General features: G+C 53.4%; 1 protein-coding gene across 2 annotated transcripts in view; it reads left to right on the top strand.

Annotated features, from left to right (window-relative positions):
- The window catches only part of PCSK7 (proprotein convertase subtilisin/kexin type 7), a 56,278-nt gene extending 34,442 nt beyond the window's left edge, over positions 1-21,836 (top strand). For both annotated transcript variants that reach the window (XM_073321063.2, XM_073321065.2), the window contains exons 10-16: positions 107-214; positions 5,028-5,130; positions 12,428-12,584; positions 13,525-13,619; positions 14,592-14,685; positions 16,082-16,199; positions 17,409-21,836. In XM_073321063.2, the coding sequence (XP_073177164.1) occupies positions 107-214; positions 5,028-5,130; positions 12,428-12,584; positions 13,525-13,619; positions 14,592-14,685; positions 16,082-16,199; positions 17,409-17,828 (1,095 nt within the window). In that variant the 3' untranslated portion in view covers positions 17,829-21,836. The remainder of the gene's footprint in view (positions 1-106; positions 215-5,027; positions 5,131-12,427; positions 12,585-13,524; positions 13,620-14,591; positions 14,686-16,081; positions 16,200-17,408) is intronic.
- The last annotated feature ends 121 nt before the right edge of the window (positions 21,837-21,957 follow it).

The raw sequence follows: 21,957 nt of genomic DNA, 5'->3' as shown, positions 1-21,957 counted from the left end.
CCCTTGTCTTTGCGTAGCTGGACGTTAGCTCGCCCTGCAAGAGGCAGGTGTGTCCCCCACAGCCGAGTCGCTCCAGCCAATGTGGCTCCCTCTGGTTCCTTTTCAGTACGAAGATCGTCGCACCAACTGGGACACTAACCTGGCGGGCTTCAGCCACAGCCACGAGCACGGCTTCGGCTTGCTAAGCGCTTGGAGACTTGTCAACGCTGCCAAGGTAACTCATGGCTGCTGGCGTCAGGCCCATCTGACAGGCAACCCCATGGGCTCCCCCAGACACGCCCTGCACCTGTGTCAAATCCAGCCTAGCAACAGCTTCTTCCCCGTCTCCGGCTCCTGGTGGCCTGGCCTAGGTGTTTCCATAGTGCCCGTTACTGTGGGCGCTGCCCGGCTGGCAGCGCTGTGGCCAGGCCATCCTGTGTACAAGAGACAAGGGCAGAGGCTACAATAGACAGCCATGGGCCTGGGCCAGCACTCCTCAGCCTCAGGACAGCCTGAGATCAACTCCCACCTCCCAAACCTCTCACTCTCCGTGGCCTTCCCCTCTGAGCGAGCATGGGCGTCCTCGGGGCTCTCTTGAGACAGGAAGGTCCTGTCGTTTTGTGGGGAGCTGTGAAGTCCTTTGCTGAAGGTGTGTATGAAGTGTTTCCCTCAGCAGGGCAAAGCTTCTCTAACAGAGACTCATGTAGCCACTCTGGTATGGTCCAGTGCAACAGGGCTCAGGACTGGCAGTCAGGAGACCTGGGTTCTAGTTCTGGCTCTGCTACTGACCTTGGGCAAGTCACTTGCCCTCTCTGTACCTCAGTTTTCTCCCGCTGTCCCATTTTGTACCGTCTGTGGATGGAAAACCCTATATGAAAGTATCAAAGTCAGATTCAAGACTCACTGAATTTGTCAGACCACTCTGTTTATTAGCAAAGCGCTTTGCCAATGCACCCAGATATATGTGAGCCTTCTGCAAAAAGCTCAAGCCAACCCATTTATACAGACAAGCCAAAGCCAATCCAACACAGGAGACAAAAGGAAGCAGAAACTGACAAATATACATACATAGCTTATTTGCATACTAACGTTTACCAATCTCCTAGCTCAGTAGGAGCTCTAAGTTAATTAGTTTGAGGACCCATTGTCTCACACTCCTTAATGTTTCTCTTCCTGACAACTATATTTCAACAAATCTTTCAAGCAGCATTTCTTTAATGAATTATAATTTCAATATAATTCATTCTACTTTCACAAAAGCTGTGTATTTTTACTGGTAAATTGCAGTAATGGGGAAAAAAGTGCCGATGTAGAAGTGGTCCCTGCTTCCTCAGCAGGTCGGCTCCCTGTGCACAGTCTGGGTTAGAGCTGGCCATTGTGATATCGAATCATAGAATATCAGGATTGGAAGGGACCTCAGGAGGTCATCTAGTCCAACCCCCTGCTCAAAGCAGGACCAATCCCCAATTTTTGCCCCAAATCCCTAAATGGCCCCCTCAAGGATTGAACTCACAACCCTGGGTTTAGCAGGCCAATGCTCAAACCACTGAGCTATCTGTCTTGCAGACAAGGGAAATAGAGCCCAGACAACCTACTATACAGTGTGTGCACAACTGGCTGGAAAACCCTACCCAGCGTCGTCGTTATCAGTGGTTCACAGTACAGCTGAAAGGGCATATCGAGTGGAGTCCCGCAGGGATCTCCTCAGTCTGTTTCTTTTCAATATCTTCCTAAATGATTTGGATAATGGCATAGAGAGCACACTTATAAAGTTTGTGGACAATACCAAGCTGGGAGGGGTTGCAAGTGCCTTGTAGGCAGTGCCGGCCCCAGCTTTTTTGCCGCCCCAAGCAGCAAAGAAAAAAAAAGAAAAAAGAAGAAGCAGGGCCTGCCGCCGAAGATGCAGACATGCTGCCCCAGTCACGAACAGAATGCCACCCCTTTCTATTGGCCACCCCTGGCACCTGCTTCCTTCGCTGGTGCCTGGAGCCGGCCCTGCTTGTGGGAAGGGATTAGAATTCAAAATGATCTTGGCAAACTGGAGAAATAGTCTGAAATAAATTCAATAAGGAGAAATGCAAGTTTTACTCTGAGGAGAGAACAATCAATTGCACAAACACAAAATGGGAAATGACTGCCTAGGAAGGAGTACTGTAGAACAGGATCTGGGGGTTATAGTGGCTCACAAATGAAATATGAGTCAACAATGTAATATTGTTGCAAAAAAAGCAAACATCGTTCTGGGATGTTGTGAAGGAGCAGAGAGGCGTCTGCCAGACACAGCAGGGGTTAAAGAACACCTGTGGGGTCAGCTAGCCCTGCCCTGCCCCCTCCCCCCTCTTATACCTGAAGCCAATGCCAGGCCTGTAGGGAGGAGACAAGAAGGGAGCCTGGCTCAGTTAGGGGATGACTGGCGAAGAGGCAGGAGCTCTCTGCGTCTCTGCCTGAAGGCACAGATGCAATCTGCCTGCCAGCACATCCACTGGAAGCAAGTAAGAGTTTCCCCTGCCAAGGGGAGTCTACCGCCAAGCCCCAACTGTGGGGAGACTAGCAGGGCCATGCCCCAAACTACAGGGAGCAGCTCAGACAACAGGTCCTGAGGCCCCCCCAGCTGGGAGCAAGATCTGTCTCCCCTGTCTAGGGGTGTGAGTGGCCATGGATTCTGATCTAAGACCTGAGGGAAAGGAGGGCAGGTCTCCCACTCCAGCCCTTAACAATCTAGCTACTAGGCTGCCCTGCCACTCAAGGCCCCATAACAGATGTATTATCAGGAGTGTTGCAAGCAAGGTATGAGAGTAATTCTTCCGGTCTACTCATTGATTAGGCCTCAACTGAAGGACTGTATCCTATTCTGGGCCCCACACTTCAGGAAAGATGTGAACAAACTGGAGAAAGTCCAGAGAAGAGCAAAAATGATTAACAGTCTAGAAAACATGAGCTATGGGGGATAAATTGAATAAAATGGGGTTTGTTTAATCTGGAGAAGCTATGACTGAGGTGGGGGACACAATAACTGTCTTCAGGTATGTGAAAGGTTGTTATAAAGAGGAGGGTGATAAATTGTGCTTATCCACTGAGGTCAGGAGAAGTAGTAATGGGGTTAAATTGCAGCAAAGGAAAAACTTCCTAACTGTCAGGATAGTTAAACACTGGAACAAATTCCCAGGGGAGATTGTAGAATCTCTGTCATCGGAGGTTTTTCGGAACAGGTTAGACAAACACCTGTCAGGGATGGTCTAAATAATACTTAGTCCTGCCTGAGTGCAGAGGGCTGGACTAGATGACCTATCGAGGTCCCTCCCAGTCCTACATTTCTGTGATTTCGATGTGTAGAATGAGTTTCCATGCATTTTGCTCCCATTGGCCCTGCAGAACTAGCCCAGCCCAGGGCGTGGGAGTTGGATTCTAGTCTGACTCGTGTTTCAGCAACAGAATTATTCACTCAGTTCCAGTGCAGCATCTGTAATGCTTGAGAAGAAAAGTGCCAAGCTTGACACTCAGATCCCAGGGGGAGACAGCAGCACTGGCGGTTTAAGACAATAAAATAATAAAAAAAGAAACATTGTCAGAAAAATTTGAGTAGAGATCACAGAGACCAGTAAACACAGACCCCCTCGCACACAGACATGCTGTTCAGAGCAGAGCTGCACTTTAAATGTCTGCTCTGCTGAGCCTTATCCAAGTCTGCCTCTCTCAGAGACTCCAAAGATCAGTTGCATAAAGAGGACAAGACTGTGGCCTTCCTTGTAGGGTAAGTGATACGTTGACTTTGGGGTCAAACTACAAGGATTCCTGCTGCACCGCCTCACTATACGGCTGCTTTGGGGATGAAGTCATGAGTCCTTAGGCAAGTAGTGCAAACCTGCCCCTCTTTCAGAGCTCTATATATAGCCACAGGCAAGAGGCTTGTTTATGGAAGCCGTCGGGTGTGATTCACGGCTCTGGGGGGGCGGGTTGTTGGCAGTGCGCAGCAGGATGAGGCTGTCGCACCTTCTCTTTGGGCACCAAGCTTTGTGACATGGCAGGACATCGCCAAATGGCAGGGGAACCCGGCATTCTCGAGGCAACTGCAGGTCTCCAAGAGCTGCAGTCCTTGATTGTTTGTGTGTGTGGCAGTGGAAGGGGAGTGCTTAAAGCAGGGGCCGGGTTCTATTCCCTGTTCTGGAACTAACTTGCTGTGAGACCTTGGGCAAATCCCTTCACCTCCGTTTCCTCGTCAGTCACCCACTCAGTAGCATGTACAAAAACAAGAGCGCTCAGCCAGCCCCACCCTAGAGGGGGCACAAGGTGTCCGTGGTTTGCCAGAATCACACCTCCCCCAGAGTACCGTACTCAGTGGATTCTCTCATGTTAGTGTTCTCAGGCTTGTCTCTCTCCCTGTCGTGCTCAGAGAGGGTATTTAGGTGTCCCTGGGTAGGTGCCAAAAATCTTGTTCTGCTGCCCGAGCAGAGCCCTGGAAATCCAGGACCCGGCTGCCTTAGTCAAGGGCCAGGCTGCTTCAGTGACTGAGCAAATTTCACTTCCCCTGGAAACACCCTCACAGGCAAAGCACCTATGTTTCTGGGCCGCCCCTGCTGGTTCCCCTCTTCCTAGCCCAGCAGGCTGAGGCGTGAGCCAGGGGACGTGCCCCTGGTCACTCGGCGTGTTGGGGCCTGGGCTGAAAATGGAACCTGGGAGTCCAGGCTCCCAATCGCCTGCTCTAACGGATGAATCTGTGTTCCTTCTGTTCTTCAGTACAGTCAGCCGGCCGCCTTTTCTCCCCTAACATGCCTCGACAGCTTCCTAACCCCCCCACTTCTCCCAGCATCCCCAGGAAAGGCCCCAGACTTAGGTTCCCGCACCAACGTGCTGCAGTGGCTTACTGAGCTGTTTCTAAATACTTAACACCCCCGTCCATGAACGCCTGCAATAGATCCATTATTGACGAGCCCAGCCATGGAGAGACTCGTACTTAAAGGCTTATGTGTTAATGGCTAGGGAGAGCAAGGGTCTGGGGAGGATTCGGATGCTTCAGGATGCCAACTCTTCCCCTGTCTCTCCTTCTACAGATCTGGGAATCTGTCCCATACTTAGCGTCGTACATCAGCCCTGTTCTAAAGGAGGGCAGGACCGTCCCCCAGGTCCCTCAGGCATTGGAAGTCACCTGGAATGGTAAGCACACCATGCCCCCTCTATGGGGCCCCGTCCTTGTCTCTCAGGCAACCTGCGTCCACACAGAGGAGTACAAGGCCTTGTAGACCTCCAGGTCACCAGCTCAAATCAACAGCTGGGTGCTGGCAACCAAAAGTTGCTCTCGCCTCTGCCTGCTGGCCGGTGTGAGCTGAGAACGGGCCCTAGAGACCCAGCTCCCCTCAGCGGTGTACCACAGCACGGCGGGGCTGGGGCCCAGGGGCTGGGGTGTATGTGCAGGGCTCGCCGTGTCTCCTGGACTGTCAGTCCTCTGCCTTTCACCTGCGCTGAATTCACCTAATAAACCACCCAAAGCATCTGCCTGGGCAGAGGGCTCCTAGAGTGTAACAGAGGGCAGCAGGCAGTGTGACTGTGCAGAGAGAACATCGTCCGGTGACGAAATCGGAGCATGTGGGGGCGAAGGCCCATAGCGGGGAGATTGAGGGAGCAGCAGGGATCAGTTTTCAGCGGTGCTGGGAAAGGAGCTGGAGATGATGCCGTGGGGAAGATAGGAAAGCTGTTCTGGGGTAAGGCTCTCACCCCACAGGCAGGGTGTTTCTCACAGTGAAATAGCAGTGTTGGGAGCTGCCCTGTTAAGGGGTAGCGTTGTGATGAGCAAGGTCTGTGTGGGTGCCCAGGGGCTGGAGCGATACTTGCTGGCAGGATGAGAGTGCCCCGCGTCACTAGAGGGCTCCGGCATGGCCAGGGAAGAACTGATCAGGGTGAGCTGTCAGGGGAGCTTGGGACAAACCCAGGCTGCAGCCAGCCATTTCCAGGATCTCAGGTCCCAGCGGGGTAAATTCTGCAGGGATGCTGCCAGAGCAGGGGTAGCTGAGCCAAGGAGAAAGGAAGCCAGGGCTAAGGTAAATGTGCCTGCATCATGCTGGTCAGAACGTGGCCCTCGGAGACCTCCAGCCAGATCTGCCCCTGCCCTAGGCAGCAGCTGCCAATCTAGGGACTGCCCATCCCAGTGTGTGGTTCTGTGCAGGCAGCCAGTGCTGGGATCTCCTGGTGGTGGTGTCATGCCACTGAGGATCCAGGATCCCCTCATTGTCTGCTGTGCTGTTTGTTTCTGAAGGGTGCTAATAAGCAGTAGGGCTCCTTCTCGCCCATCCAACTGGAGACGAGAGCAGGATGAAACAGGGAACCCTGGAGAAATGGGGGAGGCAGGATCTCTTGCTGGGTGTTCGCTCATGCAACATCTGTGGGGTTGAAACCAAAGCAGACCGAGTTCTCCCCTGCTGGGCGCTGCACCGTGGGAGGGATGCAGGGACAGGGATGCAGTGCTGAGAGGCTGGAGATGGTGCCAGAGCAGAAGCCTGTCCCGGGGATGGGAGGGACAGATTGGCCTCGCACAAGCCCAGGAATTTTAGATTGACTATGAAAGAGTTAAGTATCCCAAGAAGCCTGATTCTTTCCTTTCTTTTTGAGACTGCTGCTGCTTTTGTTTGTTGAGCTGCTTCCTCCCCCTCCCCTATCCCCTGCGTAGGATTAGTTTAATAAATTGATGTCTTTGGAAAGGCAGACAGGCATTAGCAAGCTCTTACGGCAGGGCCCAGCACGGCGGGGGCTGGGATGCGGCCAGACCTGTTCAGTTGCCTTTGACCATTTTAGGTAATGTTGCAGCTCCTGACTTGGCTGCCCTCTGTCAACATAAACAAGGCCCTTCTCCAGTGCTGCTACTAGTGGGAAGGAGAGGCCCAGAAGTAAAGTTGAGCCAATGTGGTGCAGCCCGGGGTTGCGGGGCTTGTTTTCCTTCCCATACCAGGAGCCCCCTTGCCACGGGCTCACTGGCCAGATGTGCTGGTGTGTTTTAGTCTGGCCTTGCTTTCCTGCTCACCGGCCACCATCCCCTTTCATTGTGTTTTGCCTTCATGCATGATGGGAAATTCCTTCTGCACCCACTGAAATGACTGGCGTTAGCCATGGCTCCCCAGACTCTCCAGCAGGGGGCGAATGTGCGCTTAAACCCTTGGCTCGCCCATTGATCCCGGGAGTTCATCCCATTCATGAGCCAGGTGGGAGCGGCAGGGCACAGAGGAGCAGCCTTCCTTGTCCATTTCCAGTGCCTGCTGGTCCCTGAAGTAGGGACAGGGGGAGCCCCTATTACAGGCACTGCCGAGCAACTGACCTGCCAGACAGCTTTGAATCCTGGTGCTGCCTCTGGCTTCCACTCTCACCCTCTGGCGGGCAGGGAGCCCCCTGCTTTGAACCCACTGTATCAGGCCCTGGTGAGGCGCAAGCTGACTGAATGATTTCCCCTATGGTCACACAAAGGGTGACCTCCCCGTCAAGGGGGCCTCCAGTCTCCAAGTCCTGGGCACTAACTGCTTGGCACAGGATGGGTCATGGGGCAGTGGGCAGAGAAGCTCATCTGAATGGTTTTCACGGCTGCTTGCAGTTTGACAGAGCCCAGCATGAAAGCCTGGGTTGGCCGTGACCCGCTATTCGAAGGTCTCCCTGAAATGACTTTGAAGCATCAGTGGATTTGCCAGTAGACAGGTGTCCCCATCGCAACTCTCCCTTCTGCCCCAGCCCTGGCCCATGGGGGTCTCTCCAGGCCAGGCCTGAGGCACCTTGGCAGAAGCTTGCCTGGTTAATTTGTGCCAGCTCTGGGGGCGGGGGGGAAGAGTCCGTCCCATGTCCTTTCTGAGCACTGAATTCACACACCAACATGACACGCAGAGACCTGGCTGCCCAGTCCAGGAAAACATGAGTGTCGGGGCAGCCCCTGGAGAGACCTTGTAAAACCGCAAGAGAGAAACTAACCCTGATCCTGGCAAACAGGAGACAGGGTTGTTTTTTGTTAATGGAGTCAGGTTTGTTCTCAATCTGTAAGACCCTTAAAGATCATGGTTAGGAGAGAAAAATAAGGGAGCTCTGGCAGCTCTGAGAGCGTTGCCCTAAAAGGAATTCTAAGTTGAAAGTGCAGCAGCAAACAAGATGCTGGGAAATGCCAGAAGAGAGAGACTTGGGCGAAGTATGTCCGAAGGAATGCATGCTCTGCATTCCGCCCAGGTGCCCTGGGGACTCCCCCGGAGCCTTAACTCTTCAGCACAGGCACAAATGGAGACTGAAACTAGTACCACAGAACTGACCTCCTAGTCACCGTACACGTGAGAGGCCTGCGTTGCTAAGGAAGCCGTGTGTGAAAGCAGCCAAGGAGAGTCCTTAATACACCCACTGGTCCTGTAGCTCGGGAAGGGGCTAAGGAGGCAGATGCTGCCCTCCTGCTTCCTGGCTGGGGTGGTTCTCGAAGCTAGAGCTGGCCACATGGTTTGGCAAATAGTAAATTTGCCAAAAAATGCATGGAGGGGGCACTGAAACCATTCATGAATTTTTTTCAGAGTAACAGCCGTGTTAGTCTGTATTCGCCAAAAGAAAAGGAGGACTTGTGGCACCTTAGAGACTAACCCATTTATTTGAGCATGAGCTTTCGTGAGCTACAGCTCACTTCATCGGATGCATACTGTGGAAACTGCAGAAGACATTATATACACAGAGACCATGAAACTATACCTCCTCCCACCCCACTCTCCTGCTGGTAATAGCTTATCTAAAGTGATCACTCTCCTTACAATGTGTATGATAATCAAGTTGGGCCATTTCCAGCACAAATCCAGGTTTTCTCATCTTTGCATCTGATGAAGTGAGCTGTAGCTCACGAAAGCTTATGCTCAAATAAATTGGTTAGTCTCTAAGGTGCCACAAGTCCTCCTTCTCTTTACAATGTGTATGATCATCAAGGTGGGCCATTTCCAGCACAAATCCAGGTTTTCTCCCCCCCCACACACACACAAACTCACTCTCTAGCTGGTAATAGCTTATCCAAAGTGACCACTCTCCTTACAATGTGTATGAAAATCAAGGTGGGCCATTTCCAGCACAAATCCAGGTTCTCACACACACACACACACACCCCCAAAACACACACACACAAACTCACTCTCCTGCTGGTAACAGCCCATCCAAAGCAACCACTCTCCCCACAATGTGCACGATAATCAAGGTGGGCCATTTCCAGCACAAATCCAGGTCTTCTCACCCCTCCCGCCCCCACACAAACTCACTCTCCTGCTGGTAATAGCTCATCCAAACTGACCACTCTCCCTACAATGTGTATGATAATCAAGGTGGGCCATTTCCAGCATAAATCCAAGTTTAACCAGAACGTCGGGGGGGGGTAGGAAAAAACAAGGGGAAATAGGCTACCTTGCATAATGACTTAGCCACTCCCAGTCTCTATTTAAGCCTAAATTAATAGTATCCAATTTGCAAATGAATTCCAATTCAGCAGTTTCTCGCTGGAGTCTGGATTTGAAGTTTTTTTGTTGTAAGATAGCGACCTTCATGTCTGTAATTGTGTGACCAGAGAGATTGAAATGTCCTCCGACATGGTTTCCAGCCATGAATTGTGGCTGGAAAAAATCGATTCTCTCTCTCGAAAAAGTCAAACTGGTTCATTTCAACCCTTTCAAAATGGAACATTGGGATGTTTTGTTTTGAAATTTAACTATATTTATTTAAAAATAAACAACAAAAAAGGATGAAAAACACCTGAAAAGGAAACACAACGAAAACCTGAAAATAATTCATTTCTTCTCAGGGTCTGGTGGTGTTTTGTTTTCATTTCATCGGAGGTGTTTTTGGATGCAAAATGAAATGTTTTTTTCTTTCAGTGAGAAAAGCGAAAGTTTTGCTTCAAAATTCAGTTTTGCTTCAAAATGAACCAGAATTGGGTTTGGATTTTTTCGGTTTGGCCCCCAAACTGATCAATTATTCCCTCGACTCTGTTAGCCACCCTTAACTCTGGTTGAAATCTGCTGCTGTCAAACTCTCTAGCTGATTACAGTTTCTCGTTGGTAGCTCCTCTGGGGAGGCAGTATTGACTAGTGGTTGGAACTGTGGACTGGGCGTCCGGACTCCTGGGTTCTACTCTCAGCTTCGATGCTCACTCACTTGCCACTTTAGGCAAGTCATTTACCCTCCCCATGCTTCTGGTTCCCAAGCTTTATTGGAAATAAAGATGCCTCTAGCTGACAGGGAGGTTGTGAGGCATAGTTCACTGATGTTTGCAAAGGGCTTGAAGATCCTCGGGCGAAAGGCACCAGCAAGGGGCAAAGGATTATTATTGCAGTTGCTGAAGATGGAAGGGTTCTTCTTGCAGCCCTAAACCTTGACATCAGCTTCCTCCTCTCCCTGCTCTGGAATTTGCAGTCCCTGAGTCAGGACTATGTGGAATTTTTGTGGTAAACTGGCCTGTCTGTCACCTTGAATTCAACCCATCTGTTCCAAAGGCAGAGTGTGTCACGGTGTACCTAGGGACAGGGCATTTGAATCCCTGTGGAGAAGGGCTGGAGCATTCAGCATGCAGCCAGGGCTGGGAGCTTGTGACATGCAGCATTTCGCTTTGACTGCAAGGTTAGGTGAGCTGAGCTTTCAGCACCTCTGACTGTAAGAAGATGCAAGGAAGCATCTTGTCATGGCATGACCATCACAGTGGCACACGCAGCCCTACTAACTTCACAGCACAGGCACACGGACTGTTTCGGAGGGAGAAGAGCATAGATCCAACTCAGGCCATCTCCTGGGCTTTGCAGGAGCAGCTGACACGTTATGGGATATCAGAGAAGCCTCCGTTCTTTTGGGTACAACATTTCTGTTAGTTGCTGCCACTACTTTCTTCAGCAGTTATCCGGCACCACAAAAGCCCTCTCCCAACTCTTCTTTCAAATCTGCCGTTTCCTGCCTTTGCTGTATATAGTAGCCAGAGCTCAGCAGGAGTCACTCTGCTAAATCCATAGAAAGAACAGGAGGACTTGGGGCACCTTAGAGACTAACCCATTTATTTGAGCCTAAGCTTTCATGAGCTACAGATCACTTCATCAGATGCATTCAGTGGAAAATACAGTGGGGAGATTTATATACACAGAACGTGAAACAATGGGTATTCCCATACACACTGTGACGACAGTGATCAGGTAAGGTGAGCTATTACCAGCAGGAGAGCGGGGCGGGAGAGGGGTGGGGGGGGGAACCTTTTGTAGTGATAATCAAGGTGGGCCATTTCCAGCAGTTGACAAGAACATCTGAGGAACAGTGGGGTGGGAATAGTTTTACTTTGTGTAATGACCCATCCACTCCCAGTCTTTATTCAAGTCTAACTTAATTGTATCCAGTTTGCAAATTAATTCCAATTCAGCAGTCTCTCATTGGAATCTGGTTTTGAAGTTTTTTTTGTTGAAGAATTGCCACTTTTAGGTCTGTAATCGAGTGACCAGAGAGATTGAAGTGTTCTGCGACTGGTTTTTGAATGTTATAATTCTTGACGTCTGATTTGTGTCCATTTATTCTTTTACATAGAGACCGTCCAGTTTGGCCAATGTACATGGCAGAGGGGCATTGCTGGCACATGATGGCATATATCACATTGGTAGATGTGCAGGTGAACAAGCCTCTGATAGTGTGGCTGATGTGATTAGGCCCTGTGATGGTGTCCCCTGAATAGATATGTGGGCACAGTTGGCAACAGGCTTTGTTGCAAGGATAGGTTCCTGGGTGAGTGGTTCTGTTGTGTGGTGTGTGGTTGCTGGTGAGTATTTGTTTCAGGTTAGGGGGCTGTCTGTAAGCAAGGACTGTCCTCTGCTAAATCCAGTTATTCTGCTTTGCAAAATTGTGCAGAGGAAGGATTTGTCTTTGGGAACAAAGCGCATCTGCAAAAACTCCTAACGCTGGAGGGAAGCTCTGACCAGGTACCACCTGTGTATCTGTTTAGGACAAACTTCCTGCGTTGGTGGGAAGACAAGCACTGCATTCAGGTGGTATGAGAAATTCCCACTGGAGCGCCCACAGCTCAAGCCACACAAGCCAGGCGTGAAAAGGCAGCGTAGTCACCACTGAAGGACCGCAAGGACCGCAAGCTACGGAGCTGGGTGTACAGCCCCCTTCCCCTGATGGTGGGAGGGGACTGAGAACCCTTTCCCAGGCCTGGCTGTTTTCCCACAGCTGACATGGGTGGCAAGGGGCTGTTAACAATGAAAACGGATCAGTCCGTGGGAAGTTGAGACACTGATTCCAGAGCTTGGTGCCCAGAGCACCCGGAATTCTCTGGCACTTGGCAGAGAGTCCGGGTGAGAGGTGTCCAGCATGTGTCTTTCCCACGTGTCACTCCATTGTGCCAATGCAGCGTGGGGCGGTCTGGGGGGAGTGTGGAGCGCTGATTGTGTGTGTGTCCCATTAACCAGCCTGCTGACACCTACACGTCTTTATTCGTTACCAGTCACAGCAGCCGACCTCACCTTGTCTGGCATGAAGACCTTGGAGCACGTGGCAGTGACCGTCACCATAACCCACCCTCGCCGTGGCAACCTGGAAATCAAACTCCTCTGCCCCAGTGGCATGGTGTCCAAGATTGGGACCACCAGGAGCCTGGACTCGTAAGCAGCGCAGAACTCTGCTGGGGGGGCCACAGGAAGGGGTGGGATGGGCTTGGGGGGCAGTGATGGGTGACTTCCCAGGTGCTATAAAGTCTGTGGGTCTGGAGGTGAAAGAGGGGGCTGGGTGGACCATGTGCAGCAAGGGCATTTCCATGTGGGTCGTTGGAGAGAAAGGGGGTAGTTGAAAGCCATGCAGGTAGTACAAGGATAGCACTTTATTAGCTCAGGAGCTTCTGTCCCTATGTGAGCCCCATGGCCCTTTCCAGTCCCAGCATCTAGAAGTCCAACATACTGCTTTTGCTCCACGGGTGGGGAGGGGGAATTTCCCAGGATCTCCCTAATTGACTCCTAGCCTGCTCCTGCCCTGTATTAACACAGACCTGCTGGCCATGGAGAGCTCCACTCCAAGCCCCCCAGAGCCCAGCGAATCCGCTGCAGGTGAATCTAGACAGAGCCATTTCTGTCCATCTCTCGGGGGCAGTGCAGGGAGTGGGAGGGTGTTAATTAGGTACAGCTCCCAGGTTCCTGGCCAGTTCTCAGCACCACCCTTGACATGAGCTCTCTCTGGGCTCTGTGTCCCCAGTGAACAGGGCCGGCCTCAGAGAAAGCAGCACAGGTAGGCAGGCAGCACTGGCTGGCCCCGCTCAGCTGGGTTGAGCTGGTACCGGCCAGTGTCCCTCTCTCACCATCCAAGGTAGAGTGGGGAAGCTCACAGGGCAGTGCCCAGAACACGCCTGGCCTGTGAGTAGAATCTCCACGCTCGTGCCTGTTGGCTCACGCAATACGCTCTGGACTGAGGCCAGGGACGCCTTGGCTGCCAGCTCCTGACCTCCCGGCCGTCTCGTTGGGACAGAATCTGTTTGCAGACCTGACGCCCAGACACAAAGCGCCCAGTGGCGTGTTTGTTCCTTATGGGGTATTTTTCTCCTCCCTCTTGCAGAGATCCCAATGGCTTTGCTGACTGGACCTTCTCCACGGTGCGGTGCTGGGGGGAGGAAGCTCAGGGCATGTACAGACTCATCATCCGGGATGTCGGTAAGTCCCTCCCTCTCTGGGAAACAAATGGTCCTGGGCCTGTTGTCGACTTTCGTTTCTGACTCTTTTGTGTGTCAGGTCCTTGCCCAGTCCCAGAGCCTGCAGTCTCCTCCTGCCCTGCAAGGTGAATCCATTGACTGCTGCTGAGTTCCTGGGGGGAAAGGCCCATTCCCTTCCTGCAGGACAGGTGGGGAGTGCAGGCCCCAGGGCTGGATGTAATCCAGGCAGGTGCTATATTAGCTGGTCTTCTACAGCTTCTTCTTCCCCGCTCCTCTCTCCTCCCCCACAGCACCCCTGATATTCAGCCCTCTGCAGCCTGCACCTCAATCCCAAATCTCATCCTTAGCCCTCCCTGCCGTCCCAATCCTGTGCAGGCCATCAGCTCATTCCTGCCCTGCAGCACCTCCTGCTCATCCAGGCTAGGGCCTCTCCAGTGCAGACAGAGGCTGCTAACTGTGGGGAGGGGCTGTGCTCACTTTGGGCTGGGCTAGGCTGAGGCTAGTCGGGGCCTGAGTCCGACTGGAGCCCAGGCCTCCAGAGCAGGATGGCTGGGTTGGCTGTGCCCCCAAGGTCTCTCCCTGCTTAGGACCTGCTTTATTGCTGGCAGAGCTGCTGGGTCTAGAGCCTGGCAGCGCATTTTCAGTCTGATGTGGGCACAGATGTGCGTTATCTGGACGCTGTGCTGTGGGCCTTCCCATGAGTTGTGAGGGGAGCAGTCATTTATGTGCCACCCAGCTGCTGCTGAGACCATGTGCCCACCACATGCTCCGGCCCATAGATTACAGAACAATCCCGAAAACATTGATTCTTTCCCAGGCTAGGAGGCACAAAGGGTTCCCTTCCCCCGTTCTGCAGGCAGGCTGTGTCTGCGTGGAGAGGCCCTGGCTGTGTTTGCAAGCAGGAATGCCGATTTCTTTGGTACGCTGCAGCAGCAGGTGCCATGTGGACCCAAGTCTCCGTTTGCTTTTCCAGGGGATGAGACACTGAAGACAGGGACATTGAAGCAGTGGCAGCTGACGCTTTACGGCTCTTCGTGGACTACGGCGGAGATGAGGGAACGGCAAAGGTACGGGACCCGCTTTCACAAAGGCGCTGTGAGGCCAGGCAGCAGGGTTTTCGTATGCGAACAGGTCAAACAGCCATGGCCCAGGAAGCATCAAATGAGGCAGAGGGAGCTGCATGGAATCTATTCCTAGCCGCTCAGTGTGCAGCTTGGCATTTCTGATGAGGGTTGCTGTAAGCCTAGCTCCCAGGGAGAGAGCCCCAGGGCTCTGTGAAATGAAGGGAAATTCAGGTCTAAAGAGAGGGGGAGTCTGATTTCTTTATCGCCTCAGATATCCGAGCTGCTGCCCTTTGGCTTGCAGCAGTGTCTGTAAGTACCGCAGAGGCTGGTCTGGGGTGCTGAACGTAAAGAAACTCACAATTGAACCTGGGACCATTTCCTGGTGAGAGGAAGCAGGAGCGGGGGTTGTATCAGCCAGGAGATGGAGTCAGGACTCACTGGTCTAGGGCCTGCAGCTGGTCCCATTGAATGATCTGCTGGGTGATTTGGCTGGCTGCGCATGGGAACTTTCTGGCTGCTGAATGGATCCAGCATATGATCCAATTCTGCCTGGCAAGTCCTGGGGTGCACAAGGCCCTCACAGACAGCCTGGCCTCCAGGGCCAGATTAAGGAGCAGCGTGGAGGGCTTTAGGCTGGTGGATAGGTGACAAATCACGTATTTTGATCAATTCAAATATCTTTTCCTTTAACTCTCCTGCTGCCTGTCAGACTCATTACCAAACATGCATTCTGGCTGCTGAGGGGGGCACAGATAGTCCCTGGGAGCTGCCAGTGCTTAATTCTGAGTGTTGAGGAGATCAAAGCCAGCAAATGCTCTGATGGGGGCAGAGCACCTCCCTGCAGGGCTGGTGTCTCTTCTAGGAGCTTAGACCTGAGCAAAATTCGACCCCAGGAGGAGAGGAAACCTGCTTTCCTAACCCACAGGTCAGGGCCCCTGGGATGGTCTCCTGCTTGCTGGTAAAAACCTGTGTGTCCATACATCCTCTCTTCTCGCATCAGTCCTCTTTGTCTCTTGGTTGTATATGTGTTACTGGCCCATGGCCAGATGGGACAAACAGGAGCAGGGGAATCTGAGAGAGAGACAGCCCATCCTGCTCCTCAGGGCCTGCTACAGCCAGCATATGGCTGTGCTGGAGCCAGCAGCCATTCCCTATACTAGCTGAAACAAGGGGGATACAATCAACTCTTCTCCTCAGCCTCCGTTACAAACCCCCCGCCCCGCCCCGCCCCGGGCTGTCTCCGGCTCTGACCGCCCCTCCCCGGGCAGGCCCAGGGGATCCCGCGTGCTGGGACCATTCCATCCCATCCCTAGCTCTGTGTTCCTCAGCCCTCTTCCCTGATGGTTCGCCTCTGGGGCCTGTCTGGGTGCAGTTAATTGAATGTGTGTCTTGGCTTCAGGCTGGTGGAGGACGCCATGAGTGGCCAGTATTTGAGCCGTGGGGAGTCCCTGCCATGCCCTCCAGGGCTGGAGATCACCGAGGAGGAGCCGTACACCATCACAGCTAACACCCTCAAGGTAAAGCCTGCAGGGCCTGCCAGGGCGTACACCAGGGGCCCATCTTTGCTTTGGGGAGCTGATTTGGGGACCGGATGGCTCAAGGGGGCAGCAGTGGAATCTGGAGCTTGTCCTCTGGGGCACCAATTCCTGTCCTGTCCAAGTCAGCAGAGAGCCAGAGTACTTAATACTTGACTGCTGGTTGCTGGAATGAGTTGGGGGGCAGGGCATGTCTCAGCCCAGTTCCCACCGTACCCGGACCCACGCGGCAAGAGCCATGAACACACCTTTGGCATGAACTGCCTGGCCCCGCTGGCAGTCTCAGCAGAAGGCCAAGGGCCAAGGCCTTGGAGCCCGAACTCCTCTGTACCCAGAGGGAGGGTCCCCACCACTGGCACTCGCTATGTTGCATTCTACGCGGGGACACTGAACGTTCCCATCGACCCTGCTTGTTGGCACTGAAATGGCGGCCAGCAGCCTGCAGAAGATGGGCTGGGAGCAAAGCCAGGCTGGCAGGCCAGGGGCTATCCGCACAGTGACAGTCACTGTGAACGCTGCCCTGGTCCGGCCCTTTGGGCATCTGCCTCCTCCCTGGGCCTTGTGAGCAAATCCCACACAGCAGCTCCTTTCGCCCTGCCCACGATCTCCGTCCATTCACTGTTCTCCTAAAGGGCTAGCTCTGCCCAGTTCTGCTTTCCCATGCCACGCAGCGGGGAGAGGGATTTCCGGCATGTCTGAGGTTTCTCTCCCCCCAACATTAACACACGGGCCCCACTTTGCAGCCCCCACCCTACTGGGCAAGTTTGGAACGCAACTCCCTGGCGATCTCACGTGCGCTGTTCCTTTGCTGGCTTGAGGGATTGCTGTCCAGAGAGACAAGGCTTCTTCCCCAGGTCCCGTCCTGGAGCCCAGCCACTCCACTGAGCTCAGGCTGCTCCTCGGCTAAACCAGGTGTCCCTGAGAGGAAGGGAGCCAGCTGGCCCCATGCAGGTTACAAATCCTATCAGGAAACAAAGCTATCCTCCTTTGCAGCAAACACAAGGCCTTGAAGGAGGTGCAGGCATGTTTGAGGCCCATCCTTGGACTCTCTCCCCTCTCAGGCCAGCTGGCATGGCACACAGCTTCCACTGGGGTTGAGAGAGGGTAGGAGAGACTAGCTCTTGGGTTTCAATAGGAGGCTTTGGTTTCTAATGGGGTTTTCTCCTTCCTCTTTCCTCTCCCTCTCCCCAGCTGCTCATGTTGCTGGGATGCTTTGCTGTCTTCTGGACTGTCTACTACATGCTGGAGGTTTCCCTGTCCAGAAACAACGTGGTCTTCAATCTGACGTGCAGCAGCTTCCCTGCCTGCCAATGGTACCCCAGGGCTGGGCGGCAGAAGCACGTGGAGAATGGGATGGATATGGAGTCCATCCCACTCAATGCAGGGAAGGACATGGAGGATGTGGAGATGGAGTTGGAGCATCCACTGCCCAGCTCAGAGGCCCCAGAGAACTTAGGGGAAGAGAGAAGCTGGAGTCCCCAAGATCCCAAACCGCACAGCAATGGCCGAACCGCAGGCTTTCACGAAGCAATCCATTCAGGCTCAGCGTATCTTGGCCGGGACCTGGCCTCCGAACTCCTCTCAGCAGACAGGGAGCAGCAGATGTGCTAGCAGGAGCCGAGAGCTTGGGATGCTGGGTGATGTTGGGTCCTGTCCTTCCCTGGGTACAGGGTGTGGGAGACTTTCCAACCCCCCCACAGAGCCGCTGCTGACTTGGGGGTTGTTGGCGTTGGATGTGGCTCGGCCCACGGCTGAGAGGATGGACAAGCGTCTTGCTCTCGACATTCCCCATCGCAAAGGCCCGTTTCCCTGCCTTTTATAAACAAAACAAGCCTTAACTCATTTTATAATGGAGTCTGTCCAGTGGCAAAACTCGGGGCTTCCCTCCTTCCTCAGCCCTAGGCCCTGCGCTCCTGCTCCCTACCCGTGAGCACCCAGCATCCGCTGAACTGAGCTTCCTTTCATCTCCCAGGTGCCCCCCCCAGGGCCTGCCTGCTGCATGGTGCACTCAGTGAGTCCGAGCGCTCTCCTGGGGCTGGCTTTGGAGTGGCACTTTCAGGTGTGGAGAGGGAAGCCAGAAGGTTTCCATGAGGGCAGCCCCCAGACCCTATGGCTGGTGCCCTCCCCGACATGCGTTCTGCAGGCAGGGCGCAGCCCTGGGGGAAAGGCAGAGATGGTGGAAGGCTCCTCAGGAATTCTCTCAGAGGGGATTTCCCTAGGGAGAGCCCCAGCTTGACTCCTCTCAGCAGTTTGACCCCCGCGCATCTCCATTGCCTTCAGTGGGGTCACTCCTGGCTGACAGCCCTGGGAGAGTGGACAGGCCCTTAGTGTTGGATTAGCGGCAGCCCAGCCCCGCGGCTGCGGTACTCGGATGCCAGGGGTGGGTCATGCAGGGTGATTGTGCAGCGAGGAGAGCCTGGGTTCTGGACCTGGTGACTCTCTGGCTCATGCTCTGGGGTTACACCCAGGAGTGGTTACATGTCCTGCAGGCACCCCCAGACTTTGCCCAGGCCCAAGCCCCTTGCCAGGAGCCCTGGGGCTGCCCCAAACTGCATTAGTTGAGGAGACTGTCACTCCCTTAGTTACAGACCTGCAGGGACTAAGGGCCCAGCCCTTCAGCCAGCTGGATCATGGCCTGGCCACACGCTGTATTGGACACAAAGGTGGCACTGCACAGGCTGCCCTGTCTGGCCGCCCCCAGGTTAACGGCTGTACAGTCCCTTCGGTCTTGTAGGGTTAGTTACTTCACTGAATCTGGGGCTGGATTTTCTGACCCAGAGGGGAGTCCAGCCGCACAGCTGTCTCTCTCCACGCCTCATCTGTCTCTTGTCCTCAGCATGGGCACCATGCCAGCTGGCTTGGGCAGCTCGCTCGGGGTGGGTTTGGTACCCAGTGCACTTCATGCTTCCCAGAGCTCGAACCAAGGGTCAGCACCCAGGCTCTGCGAGTGCTCCTGAGCTATTGGGGGCCTTGAGAAATGAGGGCTTGGGGAGGTGATCGGCCATGCCCGCCTGTAACCAGCAGGCTGGGAAGGCGAGAGCTAGGCTGTCCCTTTCCAGAGCCTACTGGGAGGTAGGGCACTGGCAGCCATCAGGTAGGTGCATGAGTTCCTCCCCCTGTGCAGTCATGGTCTTGCACAGGAGTGTGCTGGGCAATGTCTGAAATCCTGGGAGCCCTTAGCCTGTTAGCAGGGGGCAGAGTGAGGCTTCATGCAGAGTCACCTGCCCCGACAGAAGTGCCGTGCACCAGCTGTGAGTTCCCCAGCCCTGCACATGGTTGGGTTAGCTGGACGGCAGCAGGGGCCATGTGAGCATAGGGTGTGCTGGCCAGCCATCTGTCTTTGCATCGTGTCCCTTTGGCTTTGTTCCTGTTTTCATGGCACAGGGGCAGGGGGAAGCTCTCACGCCGACCCCCGGGGCCCTGCTCAGCCAGCAACAGCCACAGTTTGGCTGGTGGTGTTTGTCATTTAAGCTCTGAAGATGCTGTCCTCCCTCTTGCCTGCCTGTGGCATCGCCGCTTCAGGACCTGGGCTGTGTCTAAGCCTGCTGCTTAAAGCAGTGGTCCTCCCTGGGAGGAGACCCTTTAACTGCCTGGGTGAAGGCATCCTGCAGCGCGAGAAGGCCCTTTACACAGTGTGTAGCCACTTGGTTGACTGTGTTAGCCAATACGAAATCTAGTGGCCTTGGCTTGGCTGACTGGTGTCTTCATTCCCCCTTCCTCACCCAGCTGCCTTACCCTGCTGTCCGTGTTTTCTGGGCTCTGCCTGCTGGCAGCAGTGGTCTCCGTGCACTGCGCTTGTTTCACCTATGGCTCTCTTAGTAGTTGGCTGACATTAGCCAGGTAGACCAAATGCTGACAAAAAAATCTGTTTGCCCATTTCCAACAGCAGTAATTGCCCCTTCCTCTCCCTGCTGTTCCGCTCCGGCCGCCACGCTCACCCCGTCCTCTCACAAATTAGCAATTGTCTGGCTAGAGGAAATTAAAGGGCCTGGTTTGTCTTGGGCCTTGTGTGCACATTGAGGCCTGACACAGGGCATTCGCAGCAAACACAGCTGGTTGGCCCACAAGTGCAGAGAGAAGGTGCCTTTCCCCCTGTCTAGTTGCTATAGCTTGTCTGCGTCTGTGATTCCCAGGACAGGGCCCAGAGGAAGGTGGGGTGCAGAAGGGTCTGTGCCCCTCCAGATGCTTGAGGGGAAGCCATTGGAGTGTTCCAAGGATGACAGGACCCCGATTCCAGCAATACATTGCATGGCTGGATGAGCGTGTCACGGGGACCCTGTGTCTCCAGCCATGGCCCGCTCTGCTGCTTAGCACAGTGCTCCTCTGTCAGCTACGCTGAGGGAGCAGATTTTAAATCCTGATGGGTTTTCCTGGTGAGCATTTTAAGCGTTAACATTGGGGTTGACAGGTTGGGGGTTTTAGTTGTTTTTGCAGCAATCCATCACAGACAGTGGGAGCTTTTGTTTTTCTAAAGATTTGGGGTTTTATTTTTGAAACAGCAAAGGCCTTTTTGTGCAGCTTTCCAAAATAAAGTCTTTAAAAACCAGACTAGTAGCCGAAATCTTTGTGTGCCAGTTGGCTTGTCGTTAACCTGCTCTGAGCACTCCAAGCCCTCCCCACAGCGGAAGAGCAAGGTAACCAGGCACTTGCCAGCAGGCAGGGTGGCGGGGAGCATGGTTTGACTGACTTAGTCATCTCAGGACAGCAGGGCCTGATTTTCAGGGGTGCTGAGCACCCGCAGAGCCAGGGGACGTCCCTGGGACTATGTTCAGGACCTCTGACACTCAAACCCAGCCTGCATGGGTGGGTCTCTCAGCATTCTGGCTGTTAGCAAGGGGCTAGCAGAGCCATGTCAGGAGGCATTCATCCCTCACTGTGCCCAGAAATGGCCATTGGCATGGCTATTTCCTGTTTAGAACCATACACAAAACAGCTGGCAGACAACTGCTTAGTTACCACAGCTGGCTGTTAGCGACAGCCCTGGTGAAGTGCTGTCCCTCGGACAACTGACAAGCATCACCCCAAGAGTTGTCAGTGCCGAACACTGACCTAACTTCAGAACTGACGGACTCTGATGGAGGGAGGGGGTTGGGTTTTTTTACATGTATTTCCACTGCTGCTGACTGAGCTAAGCCGTGGTTTTGCAGCCTCGTGTTCCCTGCGCTGGCTCTTTGACTCTGTCAGGCATGCCCAGGGCCCTGCAGACACGAGTAAGCAAGCCAAGCTTCTTCATTACCCAAACAAAGAAAAAGCAGCAACTCAGGTCAAAAAGCGCCATTGGCCGAGGCTGCTTCATTCAAACCAGAAGGTGAAAAATCAACAATCAAAGCTCTCTGTTTCCAGCTTCTGAGTGCTTGGACAATGAGGAGTAACTTTGTGTTAAATGTCTTAAGTATCTTTTAAAGATATCAGTGCCCTGCTTTTGCTGGACAATCACATGGTTGCAAAATCAGTCTCATCTGTTTGCCCAGTAGGGGTGAGAACTTGGGTTTTCATTGAGTCATAGATTTTAAAGCCAGCAGGGACCACTGTAATCATCTAGCCTGACGTGCATAACACAGGCCATAGAATTTCCCTGCATTAATTCCTGTTTGAAATAAAGCAGCTCTTAGAAAAACATTCAACTTGCCATCACCCTCTTTTCTGTTGCATTCACTCAAACCATTTGCTGCTTTTCATCTTGAGTTTTTATGAGTGCTCAAGACTGAAAATCCAGGATGAGCTAGTCAGAATTTAAAAT

Source organism: Lepidochelys kempii, chromosome 22, assembly GCF_965140285.1.
Source record: "Lepidochelys kempii isolate rLepKem1 chromosome 22, rLepKem1.hap1, whole genome shotgun sequence".
In the NCBI taxonomy this organism is placed as follows: domain Eukaryota; kingdom Metazoa; phylum Chordata; order Testudines; family Cheloniidae; genus Lepidochelys; species Lepidochelys kempii.
The sequence above is the reverse complement of the archived record's forward strand: the minus strand, read 5'-3'. Positions and strand labels throughout refer to the sequence as shown.